The following is a 24411-nucleotide window of genomic DNA, read 5'->3' on the forward strand; positions in this document are numbered from 1 at the left end:
TGGGTCTTGACTTCTTGAGCCTCTAGAGTGCGCAATTCTTATTTGATTGGAATGGAATTTCGCACGACGTGTTTTGCCAACTGTGCCAAGTATGGTTGAAATCGGTCCATAACCTGATGTAGCTGCCATATAAATCGGTCTTGGGTCTTGACTTCTTGAGCCTCTAGAGGGCACAATTCTTATCCGATTTGAATGAATTTTTGCACGAAGTATTTCGTTATGATATCTAAAAACGGTGCAAAGTATGGTTTAAATCGGTCCATAACCTGATATAGCTGCCATATAAACCGATCTTGGGTCTTGACTTCTTGAGCCTCTAGAGGGCACAATTCTTATCCGATTTGAATGAATTTTTGCACGAAGTATTTCGTTATGATGTCCAAAAACTGTGCCAAGTATGGTTGAAATCGGTCCATAACCTGATATAGCTGTCATATAAACAGATCTGGGGATTTGACTTCTTGAGCTTCAAGAGGGCGCAATTCCTATCCGATTTGGCTGAAATTTTGCATGACGTATTTTATTTTTACTTTCAACAACTGTGTCAAATAAGGTTCAAATCGGTTCATAACCTGATATAGCTGCCATATAAACCGATCTGGGATCTTGACTTCTTGACCCCTAAAGGTCGCAATTATTATCCGATATGCCTGAAATTTTGTACGATGGATCGTCTCGTGACCATCAACAAACGTGTTTATTATGGTCTGAATCGGTCTATAGCCCGATACAGATCCCATATAAATCGTTCTCTCTATTTTACTTCGTGAGCCCCAATGGGCGCAATTCTTATACGAATTGGCTGAAATTTTACACAGGTCTCCAACATATAATTTAATTGTGGTCCGAACCGGACCATATCTTGATATCGTTTTAATAGCAGAGCAACTCTTTTCTTATATCCTTTTTTGCCTAAGAAGAGATGCCGGGAAAAGAAGTCGACAAATGCGATCCATGGTGGAGGGTATACAAGATTCGGCCCGGCCGAACTTAGTACGCTTTTACTTGTTCAAAATTATTTTTATCTGTGTAACTTCTATTACCAGAAATATTGTAGTTGCAATGGGTTTTTATCAGCAATAGTGGTAAAGTACTTTTTACCAAAACGCGGTTCAAGCAGGGTGAAATCCACACTGCCCGGAACATCGGACATTGTATCAATAATAACAGTGTCCGTAGGCGACGCGTGACCAAAGGGGAAGCTCCCTTCGTGAGGCTAAGCAGTGAGCAGAAGTTGCAGCAATTTGTCTAGCGACAACGTCCAGAAGCATTAGGGTAGCATTTAATTCAGTGCATCAGATGGTGTCTTCCTCGATGAAGCTGTAATGTACTAACAAGCCATCCTTTGGATCCGGCTGAGTATTGAGCAGAAGGTAGACTCGCGGTTTTAACCCCCACCTTTTATCAATAGCTCTCTTGCAGGTGTATATGGCAAGAGTTTTCTTGCCCTTTCAAAATGTTAGATTTGAAGTTCAATTTCCTGCCCAAGTTTCGGGGATATTCGATTTTTATATCCTCCACCATAGGGTGTGGCTACACTAATTTCGTCACTCTGTTAGTAACTCCTCGAAATATTCATATAAGAACCCATACAGAATATATATTATTGATTGTCATGACATTTTAAGTCGATCTAGCCATGTTCGTCCGTCCGTCTGTGTAAAGCACGCTAACTTTTTAAGGAGTAAAGCTACGCACTTTAAATTTTGCACAAGTACTTCTTATTGGTGTAGGTCGGTTAAGATTGTAAATGCGTCAATTCGGCCCATGCTTTGCTATAGCTGTCATACAAACCGATCTTATGACAGCTATATCAGGTTATGGACCGATTCCAACCATATGGTCCCTAACATGATATAGCTGCCATATAAAGCGATCAGGGCTCATGAATTCTTGATCCTCTAGATGGCGCAATTCCTATCCGATTTGGCTGCAATATTGCACAAGGTATTTCGTTACGACTTCCAACAACTGGGTATGGTCCACATCGGTTGATAATCTGATTTAGCTTCCATATTAACCGATCTTGAATCTTAACATCTTGAGCCACTAGAGGGCGCAATTTTCGTCCGATTTGATTGAAATTTTGCATGAGTTGTTTCGTTATGACTTTAAGTGGTTGAAATTGGTCTATAACCTGATATAGCTGCCATATACAATACATAACCGATCTGGGATCTTTACTTCTTGAGTCTCTGGAGATTGTTATCCGATTTTGCTGAAATTTTGTACAACGGCTTCTCCCATGTCCTTCAACATGCTTGTCAAATATGGTCTGAATCGGCCTTAAACCTGATACAGCTCTCATACAAAGCGGTCTGCCTTTTTTACTTCTTGAGTCCCTGAAGGGCGCAATTCTTATTCGAATTGGCTGAAATTAAAAACAATTACTTCTATTATGGTCTCCAGTATTCAATTTTATATGGACCATAACTTCATATATTTCCAGTAGCATAGCAATTTTTTTTTCTTTTATCCTTTACTAGCGACCCGCCCCGGCTTCGCACGGGTGCAATGCAAAATATACCTACTACAGAATGTCCTTATACACAACGTTCACAGCTTTTTTGTCATTAGCCAATACAAACATGTTTTGCTTAGACGTTACTCTTGACAGCGCGACATATAATTGGCCATGTGAAAAACACTCAACACTCAAGTCTAATCCTGCAACGTTAAAAGTTTGACCCTGCGATTTATTAATGGTCATTGCAAAAGATATCTTTACCGGAAATTGTAGGCGTTTAAATTGGAACGGTAAATCTGATGGTATCAGAGGAATTCGGGGAATTAGTACATCTTCTCCGGTACCACATCCGGTGAGTATTGTGCACTCTATTATGAATTTTTTTAGTGATTTTACCAGCAAACGTGTGCCATTGCAGAGCTTAGGAGGATTCAGATTTCTTAATAAAATTACAGGACAACCTACTTTCAATTCCATTTTATGAGGAGGGAGTCCAGAAGGGTTCAAAGAATTAAGAAATTCTGTAGGAAAATGTACAGCTTCTTCCGAGTCGAGAACAGTATCGACCGAGTAGTATATTTGCGTCTGCGTATCAATTTTTGCAAGAATCAAGTTGTTTGCCTTATCTACTTGTTCGTTGGTTGGTGACAGGATGGCTCTTTCTTTGAACCAAGATAGAGTCTTACAACTTATGTTATGAATGTCAGGATAGACATTGTTGACCAAATCTTGGATGTTGTCTATCAAAACACAAAGGTTATCTAGGTTAATCCTTCCATCACTTTGAGTTAACTTTCCATTGCCAACTTTTAGCAGCATCTCTGAAAAAAGCCTGTTCTCACGTGAAGATAATGAAAGCCTCATGTTAGTTTTAAGCTCTAACTTATTAACGTATGGCCAAAGGTTGGATCTTTTTAGGGAAGCATTTATTTCGTCCGCACGTGTTCCTCTAGGGACAACCGGTAGGATTTGACGAAAGTCTCCAGAGAACAGAATTGTACATCCACCCATAGGTGCATTTTTACTGCGCAAATCGCGCATTGTCCTATCCAGTGCTTCCACAGATGTCTTGTTTGACATGGTGGCTTCATCCCAGACTATTAATGAGCAGTCACGGATCAATTTTCCTGTATTGCTCTGTTTAGAAATACTACAGACGCTTTTATTATCATCGGTAGCGATTTTCAGCGGGAGCTTGAATGTAGAGTGTGCAGTTCGGCCTCCTTCTAAAAGCGTAGCAGCAATGCCGGATGACGCGACAGCTAATGCAATTTTTCCGGTGGATCTGACTTTTGTTAAAAGCAAATTAATTAAAAATGTTTTACCTGTACCTCCTGGGGCATCAAGAAAAAATATTTTTCCTTCATTGTTATCAATTGATGATAGTAATGTAGTAAATACTTTTTTCTGATCGATGTTCAATCGTGGCTCATCTTGGGCTATATTTTGTAAAAGTTTCGATTGATCGTATGATGTTTCTCTTGTGTATTCGGCATTATTCGTTAAATCTGAGTTAATATTAGCTGGCATCGGCAGTCCAAAATCATTGATCGATTTACTCGTCAGTAGTTGCACTACTTTGTTCAATTCAAATAATGCTTCATCAAATATGTTTTGGTCATATTGTAAATCATCTGAAACTAATTCTCGCCGTTGCCGAATCAGAATATCACTGGCCATATTTTCTCTAAATTTATTCCATAGACTAACAGAATCAGTTACTTGACAAAACGCAACTATGATGGCAAATAAATATCTTAATGATGTAGCGGAACTGCAAATAGCTGCTTCTGATAATGTATTTTCCCAGTGAGAATCGTCTTCCAAGAGTCCCATAGCTTTACATGCCATTTGATAAGTATTGTAAATAACACCTTGTACAGTTCTCAGGTGTGCAAAGGATGTCGGGCCTTTTACAACATGGAGTAACATTCTCAAATGAAAGCATTCGCTGTTGTTGGGATGAATCGCGTAGACTCTACCAAGAGCATCAGTTTTTTTTATTCCGGGGAAACCATCGACCGCAGTTCCTTGTTTTCGTCGTTGGAATGTTTTAGAACTCTGGTTCCATGTATAGTAAGTTGGAACTCTGTCATATGTCAGTGTTTTCGCGAAATCATCTTGAGCGCATAACTTGAAGAATGCTGTTAATGTAGTGTCCCGCGGGTTATAGACAACTTCTTGTATATTGTTCTCAGTGAAATATACTCTTTGTCCATTTTCTAAATGAACTGCAAGGTGGACAATAGTGGGAGCTCGGTCGTGAACTTCGAATGATAACATCCTCCATACTGCTTCAGAACTGCATATGTAACGTCCAGACTGATATGTTTCCACTTCATTTGGTGATTGTATGCTGAAAGTAGCTTGATCGCTACCTTTATTAATGTATTTAGTAACATATTGGATCGACTTTATTGAACTGCACAACTCGACGTTGATGTGGGCATCAAAAATTTTTAAAAGGAGCGGATTATGTGGAACGATCCATCGGTTATCAATATCGTAGTTTCCGACTGTGGCACTTTGCCCACCCTGATCTGGCGATCGTCGTCGATATTTGGGATATCCGTCATCGCTAGTAGATGTTTGTATTTGAAACGGCTTCGGAAATTTTTTGCTGCATTTGGAATCTCGCATACATGCAGAATTACGATTTAAAGTCCCGCAGGGACCGTGTACCATGTGTTTTTTTACTATTTCAAACAGGACGGGATCATCTTCCTTAACCGGTAATTCAGCTGAAATTACGCTGTCGATTTGATTTGGTCTAATTTTGTTCACTAACCACACCAGCAGATGTACATGTGGCAAACCACGTTTCTGCCACTCTATAGTGTACATATGACAGCGCGGCGGACCGAATATATGAGACTTGTTAATGAGGTGTAGGAGTTTCTGTACTTTTAAATGGAAGACTCTATTAACTATATCATATCTGTCTTGTGGAGTTAAATTGGTATTAATATTTTCTTTGATTTCTGGCCAATTTGGGTTACATGTTGCAGTAATGAATAAATCAGGTTTACCGTAATGTCTGACATAAGTCATTGCGTCCTGTGATTTTTCATGTAAATATCGAGGTCCACCTGTGAATGATGAAGGTAGTATAACCAACTGTCCAATGTTGTTGCTGTGTTCATTCGCCTGTAAAGCATCCTGAAGGTGAACGTAATTTTCTGCTCTCAATTTAGTTTGATTGTTACGAATGTAAGCCAATCTCTCAGATTCAATTTTCGCATATTGATCGACAAAGTATTGGTTTGTCAACATTCCATATCTAAGCAAAGAGTTGAAATTGTTTTGTCTTGTCATTATACGGTAGCAATAGTAGTTCATACACGACACTGTCTTACGCAGAGGTGCACTACTGGTTGGGTCAACTTGAGGAACATTAATGGTATAACCATCTTCTCCGCGACATAGCATCAAAGGATATTGTAAGCTGTCATAAGATCTGTGTAACTCTGATATTTTTTGCAAATTATCATCACGACTGCGCAACACAATATCTCTTTTGTCGAATTGCTGTCCAGCTATTACCACTGCTACTTCACTCGTGGACGGCGCATTATATCGCCCTCTGTGTTCTCCAACAGGAACTTTATTTGCATGGATTACGACATTGTAGTCTGGAGTATCTACTGGAACACTCTCAATAGCAGTTTTAAAAGACTGAATGTAGCTGTTATGAGAATGTAACATATCTTGAAGAGATCTGATCAAATCTATATCTATTGGCTGTGCGACAATCGAACACCGCGTTGATGCTTGTGTATCTGGGTCTGCAATAAAATAAATTTGCAGAAATTTGTGATCATCTGGTCGAAGTGGTAGCAAGCTCCCAGCCAAGTGATACACTTGCCCTTGAATTTTAAATGTAGGCATAAAACCGCGCTCAACAACTTGCTTACTTTTGAAAGACGTCATTTGAAATGCGTTATTGTAACGGCGGATATTGCGTATGAATTGTTTGGATTTCGGATGATCACCCGTAAGCAGAGAGTGAAGTGGTTCAGGTGGAGGAAGAATTTCTTCTAATTTTACTTTTCCTTGTAAGCAACACAAACCTTTCGATTCGTCCTTGAACTTCAATGCCAAACAATATTCACACACTACTGACATAGTACCTATGGACACAATACGATCATCCTTGTAACAAATCAAAGGATCGTAATTCATGGCAGAATATTCTTTATTTACCCATCTGTGGCTGATCGGTTGTCCGTTTTGTTCAGCGTTACTATGTGTCTGTGCTGATTCTCTCGTTCTCTGTATTCGATTTCTATTCTGGCTGAGGCGAGCCTCATGATCTACAGAGGATTCTCTGGCTCTCTGAACTCTACGTCTAACCCGATCCTGGCTGCGGCGAGCCTCACGCTCCATTGAGGATTCTCTTTCTCTCGCAGTTCTATTTCTTTCTCGGAGCTGGCTGAGGCGAGCCTCGCGTTCCGTTGACGATTCTTCATCTCTTGCTAAACGTGCTCTTCTGGCATTCACTGTACTACGACCTATGTTCGCACGACGACGTCTTCCGGACATGACTTTATAATGTCTGTTCAAAATTTTATACTTAGGTACTCAGTACTTGATTAAACTCACAACTTAAAACTATACGTATGATTATGAACTAATTGCACTAATTATTGGTTAGTGCTGGAGTGAAAAATATTTACTTACTATTCGTTAATTTATCTTTTATAAGAGTATGTAATTTATGTCAAAGAATATATTTATAGTTAATTAATATATTACAAAAACAAAAGATTATCAACAACAAAATATACCTATTCTATTCAGTTCTTCTATTGAAAATGCTCGCCCTAATACTAAATAGCCTTAACTCTAAATTCAAATCAAAGTCTTAATGGAAGAAATACCAAGAAATATGGTTTTAAGCTAATCATATCTAACCTAATGTACTTACAATACTACTAATATAATAAATTTGTAATATCTTCGGTAATATTCACTTAAATTACATGCTGTAAAAAGCATATTGATCTATAATAAATGCACAATTTATTTAAGGTACTTAATTGGATAAGGATTAATGCTGTATTGTTTAAAATCACTTCGTAAATAACCATTTTTTAGTAAAGAATAAAAATGGTTATGCTGGGTTATCCCTAAGAGATAGACATATACCATCGCGGACTTTTTTGTTGAACTTTTTAAGGTGAACGATACTGTAGTACATTATTTTGGTCTATCTCGTAGGGTTCAGCCAGCGTTTGCAATATAAGCGCAAAAAAACGTTCTTATTTACGACATCACATTAGAAACCTTTAAATTTATCAGTGTTTCTCTACTATATTATGCATTTATTATACATACAAACCTTCCTTAAGAATCACTCTATCTATTAAAAAAAACCGCATCAAAATCCGTTGCGTAGTTATAAAGATCTATGCATACATACGGACATACAGCGAAAGCGACTTTGTTTTATACTATGTAAGGATAAGGATTTACTTAAAATGAGATACCGGCAAAAGAACACAACAAATGCTACATGGTGGAGGGTATATAAGATTCGGCACGTCCGAACCTAGCTCGCTTTTATTTGTTGAAATTTTGGCCGAGATCGGCTTCGTGTTTTGCGATATATAAAGCTATTACTGATTCAATTTTGCGTCAAAATTCGATATTTCACTTAAAATTTTTACATTTTGGAAATAAAAAAAATTGAGAAGAATTTTTGCATTTTTAGTAAAAGAAAAGTCTTTTCGCTGGTTAGTCTTTATTGTAAAAAGTTGCTTTAATACCTTAACTTTTTATACCTACCCACAACCGAAGGATAGGGGTATATTCATGCAACACATCGAAATATCCATTTCCGACCCTACAAAGTATATATATTCTTGATCAGCGTAAAAATCTAAGACGATCTGGACATGTCCGTCCGTCTGTCTGTTCAAATCACGCTTCTGTCTTTAAAAAGAGAGATATTGAGCTGAAATTTTGCACAGGTTCTTTTTTTTGTCCATAAGCAGGTTAAGTTCGAAGATGGGCTATATCGGACTATATCTTGATATAGCCCCCATATAGACCAATCGGCCGATTTAGGGTCTTAGGCCCATAAAAGCCACATTTATTATTCGATTTTGCTGAAATTTGCGACAGTGAGTTGTGTTAGGCCCTTCGACATCTTTCGTCAATTTGGCTCAGATCGGTCCAGATTTGGATATAGGTGCCATATAGACCGATCCTCCGATTTAGGGTCTTAGGCCCATAAAAGCCACATTTATTATCCGATTTTGCTGAAATTTGTTACAGTGAGTTATGTTAGACCCTTCGACATCCTTCGTCAATATAGCTGCCATATAGACCGAACTCTCGATTTAAGGTTTTGGGCCCATGAAAGGGGCATTTATTGCCCGATGTCGCCGAAATTTGGGACAGTGAGTTAAGTTATGCCCCTTGACATACTTCTGCAATATGGTACAGATCAGTCCAGATTTGGATATAGCTGCTATATAGACTGATGTCTCGGTTTTGGGTTTTGGGGCCATAAAAGGCGCATTTATTGTCCGATTTCGCTGATATTTGGGACAGTGCGTTGTGTTAGACTCTTCGACATGTTTCTGCAACTTAACTCAAATCGATGCAGATTTGGATATAACTGCCATGTAGACCGATCTCTCGATTTAAAGTCTTGGCCCCATAAAAGGCGCATTTATAATCCGATTTCACTGAAATTTGACACAGTGACTTATATTAGGCTTTTCGACATCTGTGTCGTATGTGGTTCAGATCGGTTTATTTTTAGATATAGCTACTAAAAAGACCAATATTTTGTTACACACAATTGAACAATGACTTGTACTTATTACAATAGCATTTGGTCCAAATCGGAACATATTTCGATGTAACTGCTAGGGGACATAAGGTATGCAATTTTCACCGGATTTTGATGGAAGGTGGTTTACATATATACCCGAGGTGGTGGGTTCCAAAGTTCGGCCCGGCCGAACTTAACGCCTTTTTACTTGTTTTTCTTTTCTTGTAAAAAGGACGTATTGTAGATGTGTTCTTAGTGAAGTTTGACCCAGCTAAGTCAACTTAAATGGGTGCAATATGCACTTCAAAGTAATAAATTTCTTTATTAAAAAAATTGGAAAAACCCTTCGAGTTCTCAAAATGCAAGGCCCACACTCCCCATTTGGGCTAATATTTTTATACCCATCACCATAGGAAGAGGGTACACTAATTTCGTCATTCCGTTTGTAACTCCTCGAAATATTTGTCTAAGACCCCATAAAGTATATATACTCTTGATCGTCATGACATTTTAAGTCGATCTAGCCATGTCCGTCCGTCCGTCTGTCTGACGAAAGCACGCTAACTTCCGAAGGAGTAAAGCTATCTACTTAAAATTTTGCACAAATACTAAATAGGTCGGTTGGGATAATTGGCCTTATCGGTCCATGTTTTGATATAGCTGCCATATAAACCGATCTGGGATCTTGACTTCTTGAGCCACTAGAGGACGCAATTATTATCCGATTTGGCTGAAATTTTATACAACGGTTTCTTCCATGACCTCCAACATACGAGTCAAATATGGCCCTTTAAACCGATCACCCTATTTTACTTCTTGAACCCCTAAAAGGCCCAATTCTTATTCGATTTGGCTGAAATTTTACACATGTGCTTCTACTGTGGTCGCCAACAGTTGAATTAGCAACGCAATTCTTTTCTTTTATCCTTTGTTTATCTAAAAAGAAATACCGGGAAAGAACTCGACAAATGCGATCCACGGTGGATCGCATTTGTCGGCCAGGCCGAAATTAGCACGCTTTAACTTGTTTTACTTTAAATGTCCACTAAACACGCGCAAAAATGTTTTTTTTTCACCAAACAATATATGAAGCCTCCTCCAAATTTGGATATAGCAGCCATATAGACCGATCTCTCGATTTAAGGTCTTGGCCGCATACAAAATTGTATTTGTACTTATTAGACCACTCAATGTTCGTGCCGGATTTGGTTATAGTTGCTATGGGGGCATATATTATGCATTTTATATATAAAAATCAATTTGTGTTTGTTTGTAGGTTTGTTTGTTTGTGTGTTCCTTATAAACTCAGAAACGACTGAACCGATTTTGTTGAAATTTTCACAGATGGTGCATAATGACCCCGTGGCGAAAATAGGGTACTACATTTTTTGATATCTGAAGGAGGGGGCGGACGCTCCCCCTTACCCTAATTTTTAGAACGCCAGATCTCGGAGATGGGTGGTGCAATTTAAGCGAAATTTTGTGCGCTCTCATATAGTACCCTAAAAATAAAAATTTTGTATCCAAATTTCAGATGGGGTATCTAGGGGGCTGCCCCACCCTAAAACCTACCAAACATATATTTAGAGCTATCACGACAATATGGGACTCGAATGAAAGGTATTTGAGATAAGAGGACGTATCTGATATCCAGTTGCCGGACCAAGTGCTAGGGGGACCACCCCAAGCCCCAAAACACCCCTAAATCAGACATATTTACCGACCATGGCAATATGGGACTCAAATTTGCGAGGAGAATACGAATCTGATATCCAAATGTGGGACCACGTTTCTGGAGGTCCAGTCCTTCCCCAAAACAGCCCCCAAACTGGACTTATTTACTGACCATGGGAATATGGGACTCACACAAAAAAAGGTATTTGAATGTAGAATACGAACCTGGTATCCAAATATGGGAACAAGTGTTTGGGGGGCCGCCTCTCACCAAAAATATCCCCCAAAGGGGACAAATTTACGACCATAGCAATATGGGGCTCAAATGAAAGGTTTTTGGGAGTAAAGCACGAATTTGATATCAATATTCGGGAAAAGTGTCTATGGGGCCACGCCACCCCCACAACACCACCCAAATAGTAAGTATTTTCTGACTATTGCAATATGAGGCTCAAATAAGAGGGTTTTTAAGGTGGAACACGAATCCGATATATATTTTCATGGCCAACGCACTGAGTGGCCGCCTATCCCCCAAAACACCTCCCAATCCGGCCATATTTGCCGACTATGGAAATATGGGGCTCAAATTAGAGGTATTTGGGAATAGACCACGTATCTGATATCAACATTAGGGGCCAACTGTCTAGGGGACGTCCCACCACCATAACAACCCTCAAGTAGGACGCATTTGTTCACCAGGACAATTTGGGTCCTAAAGAGAGTGGAACTAAATATTCATAGTTTTTAGGGCCAATACCGCAACCCAATATGGGGTTCAAATAAATCATATGTAGATATATGAGAATAGAGCACGTTGCTGATATATTTCCCGGTCTTAGTTTTTGGGGACCACCCCAATCCCCAAAACACCCTTAAATCGGGCATATTTACCGACCATGTCAATGTGGAGCTTAAATGAAAGGAAGTGGGGGGAAGAGCAAAAATTTATACCCATTTTCGGGACCAATTTTCTGGGGGTCTACCCCTTTCCCAAAATACCCCACAAACAGCAATTTTTTAGTGACTATCGCAATATGGGGCTCAAATAAAAGCATTTGGGAGTAGAATACGAATTTGATATCCAAATGTAGGACCATGTATTAAGGGCACCCCTTTCCCAAAACACCCCCAAAGAGAACAAATTTTTTCACCATGCCAATATGTGGCTCAAATAAAAGGTATTTGAGATTAGAAAACCAATTTGCTAACCTATTTTAGGGCCATGTGTTTGGGGGACGCCTCATCCTGTAAACTCCTCTTAAGCCAATGGCAATATGGGGTTTAAATAAATTGTATTTAAGAGAAGAGCACGATGCTGATATTTTTTCACGGCCAAGTATCTGTGGGACCACCTCTCCTCCAAAAACACCACTAAATCAGATGTCATGAGAATATCGGGCCGAAATGAAGTATTTTAAGAATGGAGTACACCTTACATCCAAACTTAAATTCGTAGACCAATAAAGATCATGTGGGATTCAGATAAAGGCACTTATATTGTTAAACTGTTAGTCAAGTTTGCATGGTATTTCACAAACAGATCTTTAATTGTCGAACATAAATATTCCAAGGAAACTTTTGTTCCATATGAAGTAAAAGAAGGCGCAGCGGAGCGGGCCCGATTGAACAATGACTTGTACTTATTATTATTTGGTCCAAATCGGTATATATTTTGTTATAACTGCTATGGGACATAAGGTATGCAAATTTCACCGGATTTTGATGAAAGATGGTTTACATATATACTCGAGGTGGTGGGTATCCAAAGTTCAGGCCGGCCGAACTTATAAAAAATATGAATTTGGTCATAAACAGTTGATGACACACAAATGAATTTTGCTTTTAATATGTGTAAGAAATTCCTAAAAAAAAAACTATGAACATTTATGAAAATGTCATAACAAAACATACTGATTGTTTTGTAAAGGAATTTTCTGCAAGATGTTGATGAAAATGTCTTAAAATGCATTTACATGTTAAGAGGATAATGTTTACCATATTTCATGCCCCACTAACTGAAAAAGTGTATATTAAATGTATTTCCCGAAAATTAATGGTAATTAGTTTCATTAAAAATTTGCAACAAAATATTGTTTTCATACAAATTTTCTTGGTATATCACAGATTACAATTAAGGATGTAATTTTCGCTTCGGCGAGTATTTTTGAAATTGAGTTAAATATTTTTAACCTGGTTGTACATGAACTGATTGAAATTTCTTTGATAACAGGATATGTTCCCGTAATTGAGCAAATTTTCATAGCAGAAGGGAAAATATTCATAAGGCATAATAAATTTTTTGAAGAATATCTGGGTAAATTTTTTACTACATAATACGATATCCTTTTTTTCAATGGGGCTGTGAAGGAATACATAGGGTCAATCCGGTACGTACAGCCGGCTGCCGTAGTGTCCACTACGTGCTTAATGTAACGTTATAGAGGACATGACGTTAGGCTTATTGGTCTATAAGCAATTGTAGTTTTATAACATTCCTTGCCTGGGTTGCCTCTTGCCAGTCCTTTGGTGTTCATCAAAGTTTTATCATATCATGGTAGACCTGTTAGCAGCTTTCAACGATACTTTTTATATCCGCTCTGGTTAATTTGTTCACCCCGGTATACTGCTGTTTCATGCGACGTGCTTATTTGAAAATCTGCGAACCTTCTTCCCAGTAAATCAAATCTCCCTATTACTAGGGTTTCTCTTGGATTGATTACCTTTTTGTGAATTTCGATGAAGTTTTTCAAATGATTAAAGTCGAATTCGGTTTTCAAGAAATATAAACAAAGAATTAACTATACATACATTTGTTATATGTCCCCAACCATATGGAAAGTAGGTTTGGTTAACATGTGGATCATTTGGATAGGTATCAGCCGGAGTTCGTGGTCCGTGACGGAATAGCTACAATTAAACACAAAATATTTATTTTCATAAAAAATTATTATTAAGTAAAAAGAGTATTTCAAAAATATTTTCCAAATGTACAAAGCAAAAAATTAAGTAGTGGAATACTGTAAAGTGTTTTAACGAAAACCGTCCCTTGAAGTCATCACACCTAATATGGTTGAAAAGTCTTCTAACTAAAGACAAATCGAGTTCCATAGTGGTTGGTGTGTGGCTTTCCTTTTCCATTTGCATCTCCGATTATTGAGCTTGTCTCGAAAGATAAACAAACAAAAATTGTAAAATCTTATGATCTTCGCCCTAACAGGTAAAAAACTTAAAAAATGAAAAATTCGCAGAGCCCGGGCGGGATTCGAACCTGGGCACTCGGACCAACGGCGAGAGGCATTGCCGTTGTCTTAGTGCTCGAAGACATCAATATAACTTCCAACAGATGCACAAAATCATGTGTAGTACGGAAGAAGTGTAATTTGTCACAGAAAGAACGTCTGTCATTACACAAAAATACGTGCATTGGGAAAAGTGCAGCTAATAGTCAGGGATGTCGAGCGTGGTTAATATAAATGCGTTTTTGCTATTAATACGATTTAAATACAATATACTAACACACGGCCTCGTCTCGAAAGAGAAACAAACAAAAACTGTAAAATTTAATGATCTTCACCCTAACAGGCAAAAAACTTGAAAAACGAAAATCGTTTAGTTAAAAAGTGATAGCAGAAATGTTAATCAATTTGGTATTCAGTACCGACTTTTAATCGACATCATTGAAAACAGCTGTTTTCGCTAACGAATAAAATATTTGGTGTTTACTTTAACGACGAGAAATGGGAATCATGAATTACAGTGGCTTTAGAGTATTTATACCCTACACCACTACTGTGGTACAGGGAATTATAACTTAGTGAATTTGTTTTAACCTCCAACAGGAACAGATATAGACCCATTGATAAGTAAACCGATCGACTCAGAATCACTTACGATTTGATTAAGCTATGTCTGTCTGTCCCTGGTAATTTGTGTACAAAGTGCGGGTCGCAATTTTCATCCAATAGTCGTCAAATTTAGCACAAGAATTTTCTTGGGCCTAGTGACGAAACCTATAGGAATGGGTCAGATTTGGTTATGGCCGTATATATATGTTCGTCTGATTTGGACTAAAATTGCAATCATATCATCATTTGTAAACCGATTCTCAAGAAATATTGCACAAGGGTTTCTCTTATAAGTCGCGACATTATTTTAGAATTTCATAGAAATCGGTTCAGATTTATATATAGCTGTCATACATATGGTCGTCCGATTTGGACTAGTATTGCAATTAATTGGTCATTTGTTAACCGATTCACACGAAAAGAAATCGGTTCAGATTTAATTATGGCTCCCATATATATTTTTGACCAATTTTAAATAATACTCAATAGTTTAGTAATTTGTTAACGGATATTTACAAAATTTGGAACGAAGGTTTATCTTATAACTCTTCTGATGACTGATGAATTTCATCGAAAATCGGTCAGCTTTAGATATAGCTTCCATATATATGCATGTCCCAATTTTCACTTTTAAGGCCTTTCCTAATAACTCGTTTATCAACCGATTTTCTCAACAATTTGCAAAACGATCCTACAATATGTATGAATTTGCATCGAAATTCGACATATCAAATTTAAGCAAATTTTAAATTCGACAACTCAGCCTGCATATCTAATGTGGTGTTGGGTATCAAAAGGCCAGCTTTGCCCGACTTTAGACCCGTCGTTACTTGTTATACCCTCCATTATAGAATGGGGGGGTATACTAATTTCGTCATTCTGTTTGTAACTAGTCTAAATATTCTTCTGAAACCCCATAGAGTATATATATTTTTATAGTAAATGGGCCATATCGGAAAAAAGGATATATATCTGCTATTAGACCGATATCAAGATATGGTCCGGCTTCGACCACAATTAAATTATATGTTGGAGACCTGTGCAAAATGTCAGCCAATTCGAATAAGAATTGCGCCCTTTGGGGGCTCAAGAAATAAAATAGAGAGATCAATTTATATCGGGCTATAGACCGATTCAGACTTTATTAAACACGTCTGTTGATGGTCATGAGAGGATCTGTCGTACAAAATTTCAGGCAAATCGGATAATAATTGATACCTTTAGAGGCTCAAAAAGTCAAGATCCCAGTTCGGTTTATATGGCAGCTATATCAGATTATGAACCGAGTTGAACCCTATTTGACAAAGTTGTTGAAAGTAAATATAAAATACGTCATGCAAAATTTCAGCCAAATCGGATAGGAATTGCGGCCTCTAGAAGCTCGAAAAGTCAAGTCCCCATATCTGTTTATATGACAGCTATATCAGGTAATGAACCGATTTGAACCTCACTTAGCACAGTTGTTGGAAGTCATAGCGAAACACGTCCTGCAAAATTTCATTGAAATCGGATAAGAATTGCGCCCTCTCGAGGCTGAAGAAGTCAAGACCCAAGATCGGTTTTTAAGGCAGCTATATCAAAACATGGACCGATATGTCCCATTTACAATCCCAACCGACCTACACTAATAAGAAGTATTTGTGCAAAATTTCAAGCAGCTAGCTTTACTCCTTCGAAGGTTAGCGTGCTTTCGACAGACAGACGGACGGACGGACATGTCTAGATCGACATAAAATGTTACGACGATCAAGAATATATATACTTTATAGGGTCTCAGACGAATATTTCGAGTAGTTACAAACAGAATGACGAAATTAGTACACCCCATCCTATGTTGGAGGGTATAAAAATAATGAAACATTAAGCGTGCTAAGTTCGGCCGGAATGACATTGGAGCCAAATCATATAAGAACTACGCCCTTCAGGTGCTTAATAAGTAAAACCGGGAGATGGATTTATATTGGAACCATTTAAGTGTTAGGACCGATTCAGAGCATGCTTGAATGTATATTGGAAGTCGTATGAAAAGTCATTGTGCATAACTTTGAAAAAATCTGATTAGAATTGTGCCCTCTAGCGGTTCAAGTAGTATAATCGGGAAATCTGTTTATACATTGTTGAAAATATGGCGGTACTTTGCCAATACCGCCGGTTATTATTTTGATCGCGTCATTGGTAAAGATTTTAATAAGAATTGACGGCATCACATTTGTACCTTTGTCATTGCGCCAGAAATATTGTTAAACTTTTTACTTTATTACTTTAAATATTGACACCATTATAAAATATTTGTTAAACAAATAAATGAAATGTTTTGGTACAACTTGAGTGCGTAAAACCCTGTTCAGGTACTCGAAAGCGGTGAAAATGGAAATAGTACAAATTCTTCGGACATTCTACATCAAAAACATGATTGTCTCTTATGTGGAAAACGATGCTGTATTCATATGTCCACCCCTTCTGGGAATCAATGGATATAGAATATATCCAGAATACAAAGAATTGAGATTGGTAACGGTGTAACATTACTTTTTGTAATTATTGACATAGATAATCGAAATAAATTTGGACCAAAATTGTTTTCAATGATTTTTATACCCACCACCGTGGGATAGGGGGTATATTCATTTAGTCATTCCGTTTGCAACACATCGAAATATCAATTTCCGAACCTACAAAAAATATATATTTCGGATCGTCGTTAAATTCTAAAACGATTTAACGATATCTGTGTGTCTGTGTGTCGTATAAAAAGGCGCGGCGGTGCGGGCCCGGGTCAGCTTTATATAAAATTCAATTTGTGTTTGTTTGTTTGTTTGTCGGTTTATTTGTTTGTTCCGCATAGACTTCAAAATGAACTGATTGCCTTGAAATTTTAACAGGTTGTGTAGGTTGAGATCGGGAGAGGGCGGTCCTTCCCCCTTACCCCAAAAGTAATACCCAAAAATAAAAGTGGACCGTTCAGAGCAATATGGGATTCAAATCAAAGGCATTCAAGAGAAGAGTATGTATTTCGTAATAAAAGTTGGGTCCGAGTACCTGGGGTCCGCCAAAGTCACAAAACCCCTTAAAATAGGTTTATTTCACGATCATGACAATATGAGACTCAAATAAATGGTATTCGGGAGTAGATTACAAATATGGTCAGGAAATAGGAACAGGCTTTAAAATTTATTGTTATCGGAAGGGGGCGGACCCTCCCCTTATACCAAAATCTAAAGTGAACCGATCGGGTCATGGTAGGTACCAAATGAAAGGTATTGGAGAGTAGAATAAGAAAATAGTATTAAAATTTGAATGTAATTACCCATCGGGCCGCCCCAACCCCAAAACTCCCCCAAACAGACATATTGGACGTTCATTTCAATATGGGGCTCAAATGAAAGGTTCGGGAGTAGATTTTGAATCTGGCATACAAAATGTGATCGAAGTAGAGTTGGTCACTCCACCCCTCAAAAATGCGATTAGACCCATTATGACTACATGATACTTGGCTGAACCGATTTTCTAAAAATTTTATAAATTGTGTACGTTTGTCTGTTAGGGAACATAAGCCATATAATTTTTATACCCTCCACCATAGGATGGGGGTATACTAATTTCGTCATTCTGTTTGTAACTACTCGAAATATTCATCTGAGACCCTATTAAGTATATATATTATTGAACCTCTCGACGTTCTGAGTCGATCTAGCCATGTCCGTCCGTCTGTCGAAATCACGATAGAGGTCGAACGCGTAAAGCTAGCCGCTTAAAATTTTGCACAGAAACTTAACATCGATGGGGATTGCAAATGGGCAATATCCGTTCAGATTTAGATAAATCTCACATATAAACCGATCCCCCGATTTGACTTCTTGAGCACCTGCAAGCCGCAATTTTTGATCCGATTTGAATGGCATTTTGCATGTAGTGTTTTGTTTTCACTTCCATCAACTGTGTCAAGTGCATTCCAAATCGGTCAAGAACCTGATATAGCTCTCATATAACCCGATTTCCCAATTTGACTTATTGGGCCCTTTCAAGCCTCAATTTTTGTCCGATTTAGCTCAAATTGGAAATGTAGTGTTTTGTTATGACTTCGAACAAGTACGGTCCAAATCGGTCTATAACCTTATATAGCTCCCATGTAACCGATCTTCCGATTTGACTTCGTATGTCCTTACAAGCCGCAAGATTTGTCCAATTTGGCTGAAATTTTGAATGTGGTGTTCTGTTACGACTTTCAAAAACTGTGCCAAATACGCTCCAAATCGTTCCATAACCTGATATAGCTCCCATGTAAACCGGTCTCCGGATCATACTTATTCGATTCCTAGAAGCTTTAATTTTTGCTGATTTGACAGAAGTTTGGTATGTAGAATAAAATTATGCCCTTCAAAAAGATTTATTTTGTATAAATTTTTATCTGAATCCATGGTGGTGGCTTCCCAAGATTCGGCCCGGCCGAACTTTGCATCCTTTTATTTGTTTTCAATTCGGTTTTGGAGATTGGAAACCGGTCCACTCCCTCTCCATTCCGGGTTCTAAAATCAAAAACAAAACAAAATCAGGACTGCTCCGCTCCACTCCACTCCGCTCCGAATAGCTGAGAGCAATCTCCAAATTACATCTTATGCTGATAAAAGGCGTATTTCTTATCCGATCTGGCTGAAGTTTGGGACAGGGAGTAAATAAGACGGTCAGTGTTAATGTATAATGGTGACGGCAAAGAAATTTGGGAAAATTCGACAATCGGTTTAGATTTCTATTTAACTTTCATAAACGTACTCATATATACATCGACCTATTTGCACTTATGGAGCCGTCGTTATACAAGTTGCAGAAAAATGTCGAAGAGTCTAACACAACGCCCTGTCCCAAATATCAGCGAAATCGGCTAATAAATGCGCCTTTTATGGCCCCAAAACCCAAAACCGAGAAATCAGTCTGTATAGCAGCTATATCCAAATCTGGACTGATCTGTACCATATTGCAGATGTATGTAAATTAACTCACTGTCCCAAATTTCGGCGACATCGGGCAATAAATGCGCCTTCCATGGGCCCAAAACCTTAAATCGAGAGTTCGGTCTATATGGCAGATATATCCAAATCTGAACCGATCAGGGTCAAATTGAAAAAAAAAATTCGAGGGTCTAACATAACTCACTGTCCCAAATTTCAGCAAAATCGGATAATAAATGTGGCTTTTATGGACCTAAGACCCTAAATCGGAGGATCGGTCTTTATGGCAGCTATATCCCAAAACGGACCGATCTGAACCAAATTGAAGAAATATGTCAAAGGGCCAAAGACAACTCACTGTAACAAATTTCAGCGAAATCGGAAAATAAATGTGGCTTTTATGGGCCTAAGACCCTAAATCGGAGGATCGGTCTATATGGCAGCCGAAGGATGGATGTATATTCAATTCCGTAGTGACTTCTTGAGCTTCTAGAGGGCGCAATTCCTATTGGATTTGGATGAAATTTTGCATGACGTATTTTATTCCTACTTTCAACAACTGTGTCAAATAAGGTTTAAATCGGTTCATAGCCAGATAAAACTGCCATATAAACCGATCTGGGATCTTGACTTCTTGAGCCTCTAGAGGTCGCAATTATTATCCGATTTGCCTGCAATTTTGTACGACGGATCCTCTCATGACCATCAACATACGTGTTTATTATGGACTGAATCGGTCTATAGCCTGATACAGCTCCCATATAAATCGATCGCTCTATTTTACTTCTTGAGCCGCAAAGGGCGCAATTCTTATTCGAATTGGCTGACATTTTACACAGGTCTACAACATATAATTTAATTGTGGTCCAAATCGGACCATATCTTGATATCGCTCTAAAAGCAGAGCAAATCTTTTCTTATATCCTTTTTTGCCTAAGAAGAGATCCAGGGAAAAGAACTTGACAAATGCGATTCATGGTGGATGGTATGTAAGATTCGGCCCGGTCGAACTTTGCACGCTTTTATTTTTTTGTTCATAGGCAAGTTATGTTGTCCATAGGCAGTTTAAGATGGGCTATTTCAGACTAAAACATTATTATAATAAAAACAAGTAAAAGCGTGCTAAGTTCGGCCGGGCCGAATCTTAAATAAATAATTCTTTTCCCGGCATCTCTTCTTAGGCAAAAGAGGATATAAGAAAAGATTTGCTCTGCTTTTAGAGCGATATCAAGATATGGTCCGGTTTGGACCACAATTAAATTATATGTTGGAGACCTGTGTAAAACGTCAGCCAATTCGAATAAGAATTGCGCCCATTGGAGGCCCAAGAAATAAAATAGAGAGATCGATTTGTATGGGAGCTGTATCGGGGTATAGACCGATTCAGACCATAATAAACACGTATGTTGATGGTCATGAGAGAATCCGTCGTACAAAATTTCAGGCAAATCGGATAATAATTGCGCCCTCTAGAGGCTCAAGAAGTCAAGACCCAAAATCGGTTTATATGGCAGCTATATCAGGTTATAGACCGATTTGAACCAATCTTGGCATAGTTGTTAGATATCATGACAAAACACGTCGTGCGAAATTTCATTCCAATCGGATAAGAATTGCGCACTCTAGAGGCTCAAGAAGTCAAGACCCAAGATCGGTTTATATGGCAGCTATAGCAGGTTATGGACCGATTTAAACCATACTTGACACAGTTGTTGGCTATTATAACAAAACACGTCGTGCAAAATTTCATTCCAATCGGACATGAATTGCATACTCTAGAGGCTCAAGAAGTCAAGATCCACGATCGGTTTATATGGCAGCTATATCAGGTTATAGACCGATTTGAACCATACTTGGCACAGTTGTTGGATATGATAACAAAACACGTCGTGCCAAATTCATTCAAATCGGATAAGAATTGCGCCCTCTAGAGGCTCAAGAAGTAAAGAGCCAAGATCGATTTATATGACAGCTATATCAAAACATGGACCGATATGGCCCATTTACAATACCAACCGACCTACACTAATATGAAGTATTTGTGCAAAATTTCAAGCGGCTAGCTTTACTCCTTCGGAAGTTAGCGTGCTTTCGACAGACAGACGGACGGACGGACGGACAGACGGACGGACAGACGGACGGACAGACGGACGGACATGGCTAGATCGACACAAAATGTCACGACGATCAAGAATATATATACTTTATGGGGTCTGAGACGAATATTTCGAGTAGTTACAAACAGAATGACGAAATTAGTATAACCCCCATCTTATGGTGGAGGGTATAATAATAAAATGTTCTTATTTTTACAGTAAACTGGTAAATTCAATTTCAAAGTTTTTAAATTCAAGCACGAGGTCTTTTTATACCCACCACTGAAGAATGGGGGTATATTCATTTTGTCATTCCGTTTGCAACACATCGAAATATCCATTTTCGGCCCTATAAAGTATATATATTCTTGATCAGCGTAAAAATCTAAGACGATCTAGATATGTCCGTCCATCTATCCGTCTGTCTGTTGAAATCACGCTACAGTTTTTAACAAGTAAAAGAGTGCTAAGTTCGGCCGGGCCGAATCTTATATACCCTCCACCATGGATCGCATTTGTCGAGTTCTTTTCGCGGCATCTCTTCTTTGGCAAAACAACTAAAAGCGTGCTAAGTTCGGCCGGGCCGAATCTTATATACCCTCCACCATGGATCGCATATGTCGAGTTCTTTTCCCGGCATCTCTTCTTAGGCAAAAAAAGGATATAAGAAAAGATTTGCTCTGCTATTAGAGCGATATCAAGATATGGTCCGGTTTGGACCACAATTAAATTATATGTTGGAGACCTGTATAAAATGTCAGCCAATTCGAATAAGAATTGCGCCCTTTGTGGGCTCAAGAAGTAAAATAGAGAGATCGATTTATATGGGAACTATATCAGGCTATAAACCGACTCAGACCATAATAAACACGTATGTTAATGGTCATGAGAGAATCCGTCGTACAAAATTTCAGGCAAATCGGATAATAATTGCGACCTCTAGAGGCTCAAGAAGTCAAGATCCCAGATCGGTTTATATGGCAGCTATATCAGGTTATGAACCGATTTGAACCTTATTTGGCACAGTTGTTGAAAGTAAAAATAAAATACGTGATGCAAAATTTCAGCCAAATCGGATAGGAATTGCGCCCTCTAGAAGCTCAAGAAGTCAAATCCCCAGATCTGTTTATATGACAGCTATATCAGGTTATGAACCGATTCCAACAATACTTGGCACAGTTGTTGGATATCATGACGAAATACTTCGTGCAAAAACACATTCAAATCGGATAAGGACTGCGCCCTCTAGAGGCGCAAGAAGTCAAGACCCAAGATCGGTTTATATGGCAGCTATATCAGGTTATGAACCGATTTAAACCATACTTGGCACAGTTGTTGGGTATCATAACAAAATACGTCGTGCAAAATTTCATTCTGATCGGATAAGAATTGCGCACGCTAGAGGCTAAAGAATTCAAGACCCAAGATCGGTTTATATGGCAGCTATATCAGGTTATGAACCGATTTAAACCATACTTGGCACAGTTGTTGGATATCATAAGAAAACACGTCGTGCAAAATTTCATTCCAATCGGATAAGAATTGCGCACTCTAAAGCTCAAGAAGTCAAGACCCAAGATCGGTTTTTATGGCAGCTATATCAAAACATGGACCGATATGGCCCATTTACAATACCAATCGACCTACACTAATAAGAAGTATGTGTGCAAAATTTCAAGCGGCTAGCTTTACTCCTTCGGAAGTTAGCGTGCTTTCGACAGACAGACGGACGGACATGGCTAGATCGACATAAAATTTCGCGACGATCAAGAATATATATACTTTATGGGGTCTCAGACGAATATTTCGAGTAGTTACAAACAGAATGACGAAATAAGTATACCCCCCACCTTATGGTGGAGGGTATAATAAACACTTATGTTAATGGTCATGAGAGAATACGTTGTACAAAGTTCAGTCAAATCGGATAATGATTGCGATCTCTAGAGGCTCAAGAAGTCAGGATCCCAGATCGGTTTATATGGCAGCTATATAAGGTTATGGACCGATTTGAACCATACCTGGCACAGTTGTTGGATATCATAACAAAATACGTCGTGCAAAATTTCATTCCAATCGGATAAGAATTGCGCACTCTAGAGGCTCAAGAAGTCAAGACCCAAGATCGGTTTATATGGCAGCTATATCAGGTTATGGACCGATTTGAACCATACTTGACACAGTTGTTGGATATAATAACAAAACACGTCGTGCAAAATTTCATTCTAATCGGATAAGAATTGCGCACTATAGAGGCTCAAGAAGTCAAGACCTTAGATCGGTTTATATGACAGCTATATAAGGTTATAAACCGATTTAAACAATACCTGGCACAGTTGTTGAATATCATAAGAAAACACGTTGTGCAAAATTTCATCCCAATCGGATAAGAAATGCGCACTCTAGAGGCTCAAGAAGTCAAGACCCAAGATCGGTTTATATGGCAGCTATATCAAAACATGGACCGATATGGCCCATTTACAATACCAATCGACCTACACTAATAAGAAGTATGTGTGCAAAATTTCAAGCGGCTAGCTTTACTCCTTCGGAAGTTAGCGTGCTTTCGACAGACAGACGGACGGACATGGCTAGATCG

At 38.4% G+C, this 24411-nt stretch overlaps 1 protein-coding gene across 2 annotated transcripts in view; it reads right to left on the minus strand.

Annotated features, from left to right (window-relative positions):
• The window catches only part of LOC106095180 (venom acid phosphatase Acph-1), a 167428-nt gene that overhangs the window by 44075 nt on the left and 98942 nt on the right, over positions 1-24411 (minus strand). For both annotated transcript variants that reach the window (XM_059371054.1, XM_059371052.1), the window contains one exon: positions 13734-13832. In XM_059371054.1, coding sequence (XP_059227037.1) covers positions 13734-13832 — 99 coding nt within the window. The remainder of the gene's footprint in view (positions 1-13733; positions 13833-24411) is intronic.

The sequence above is a fragment of the Stomoxys calcitrans genome, chromosome 1, assembly GCF_963082655.1.
Source record: "Stomoxys calcitrans chromosome 1, idStoCalc2.1, whole genome shotgun sequence".
In the NCBI taxonomy this organism is placed as follows: domain Eukaryota; kingdom Metazoa; phylum Arthropoda; class Insecta; order Diptera; family Muscidae; genus Stomoxys; species Stomoxys calcitrans.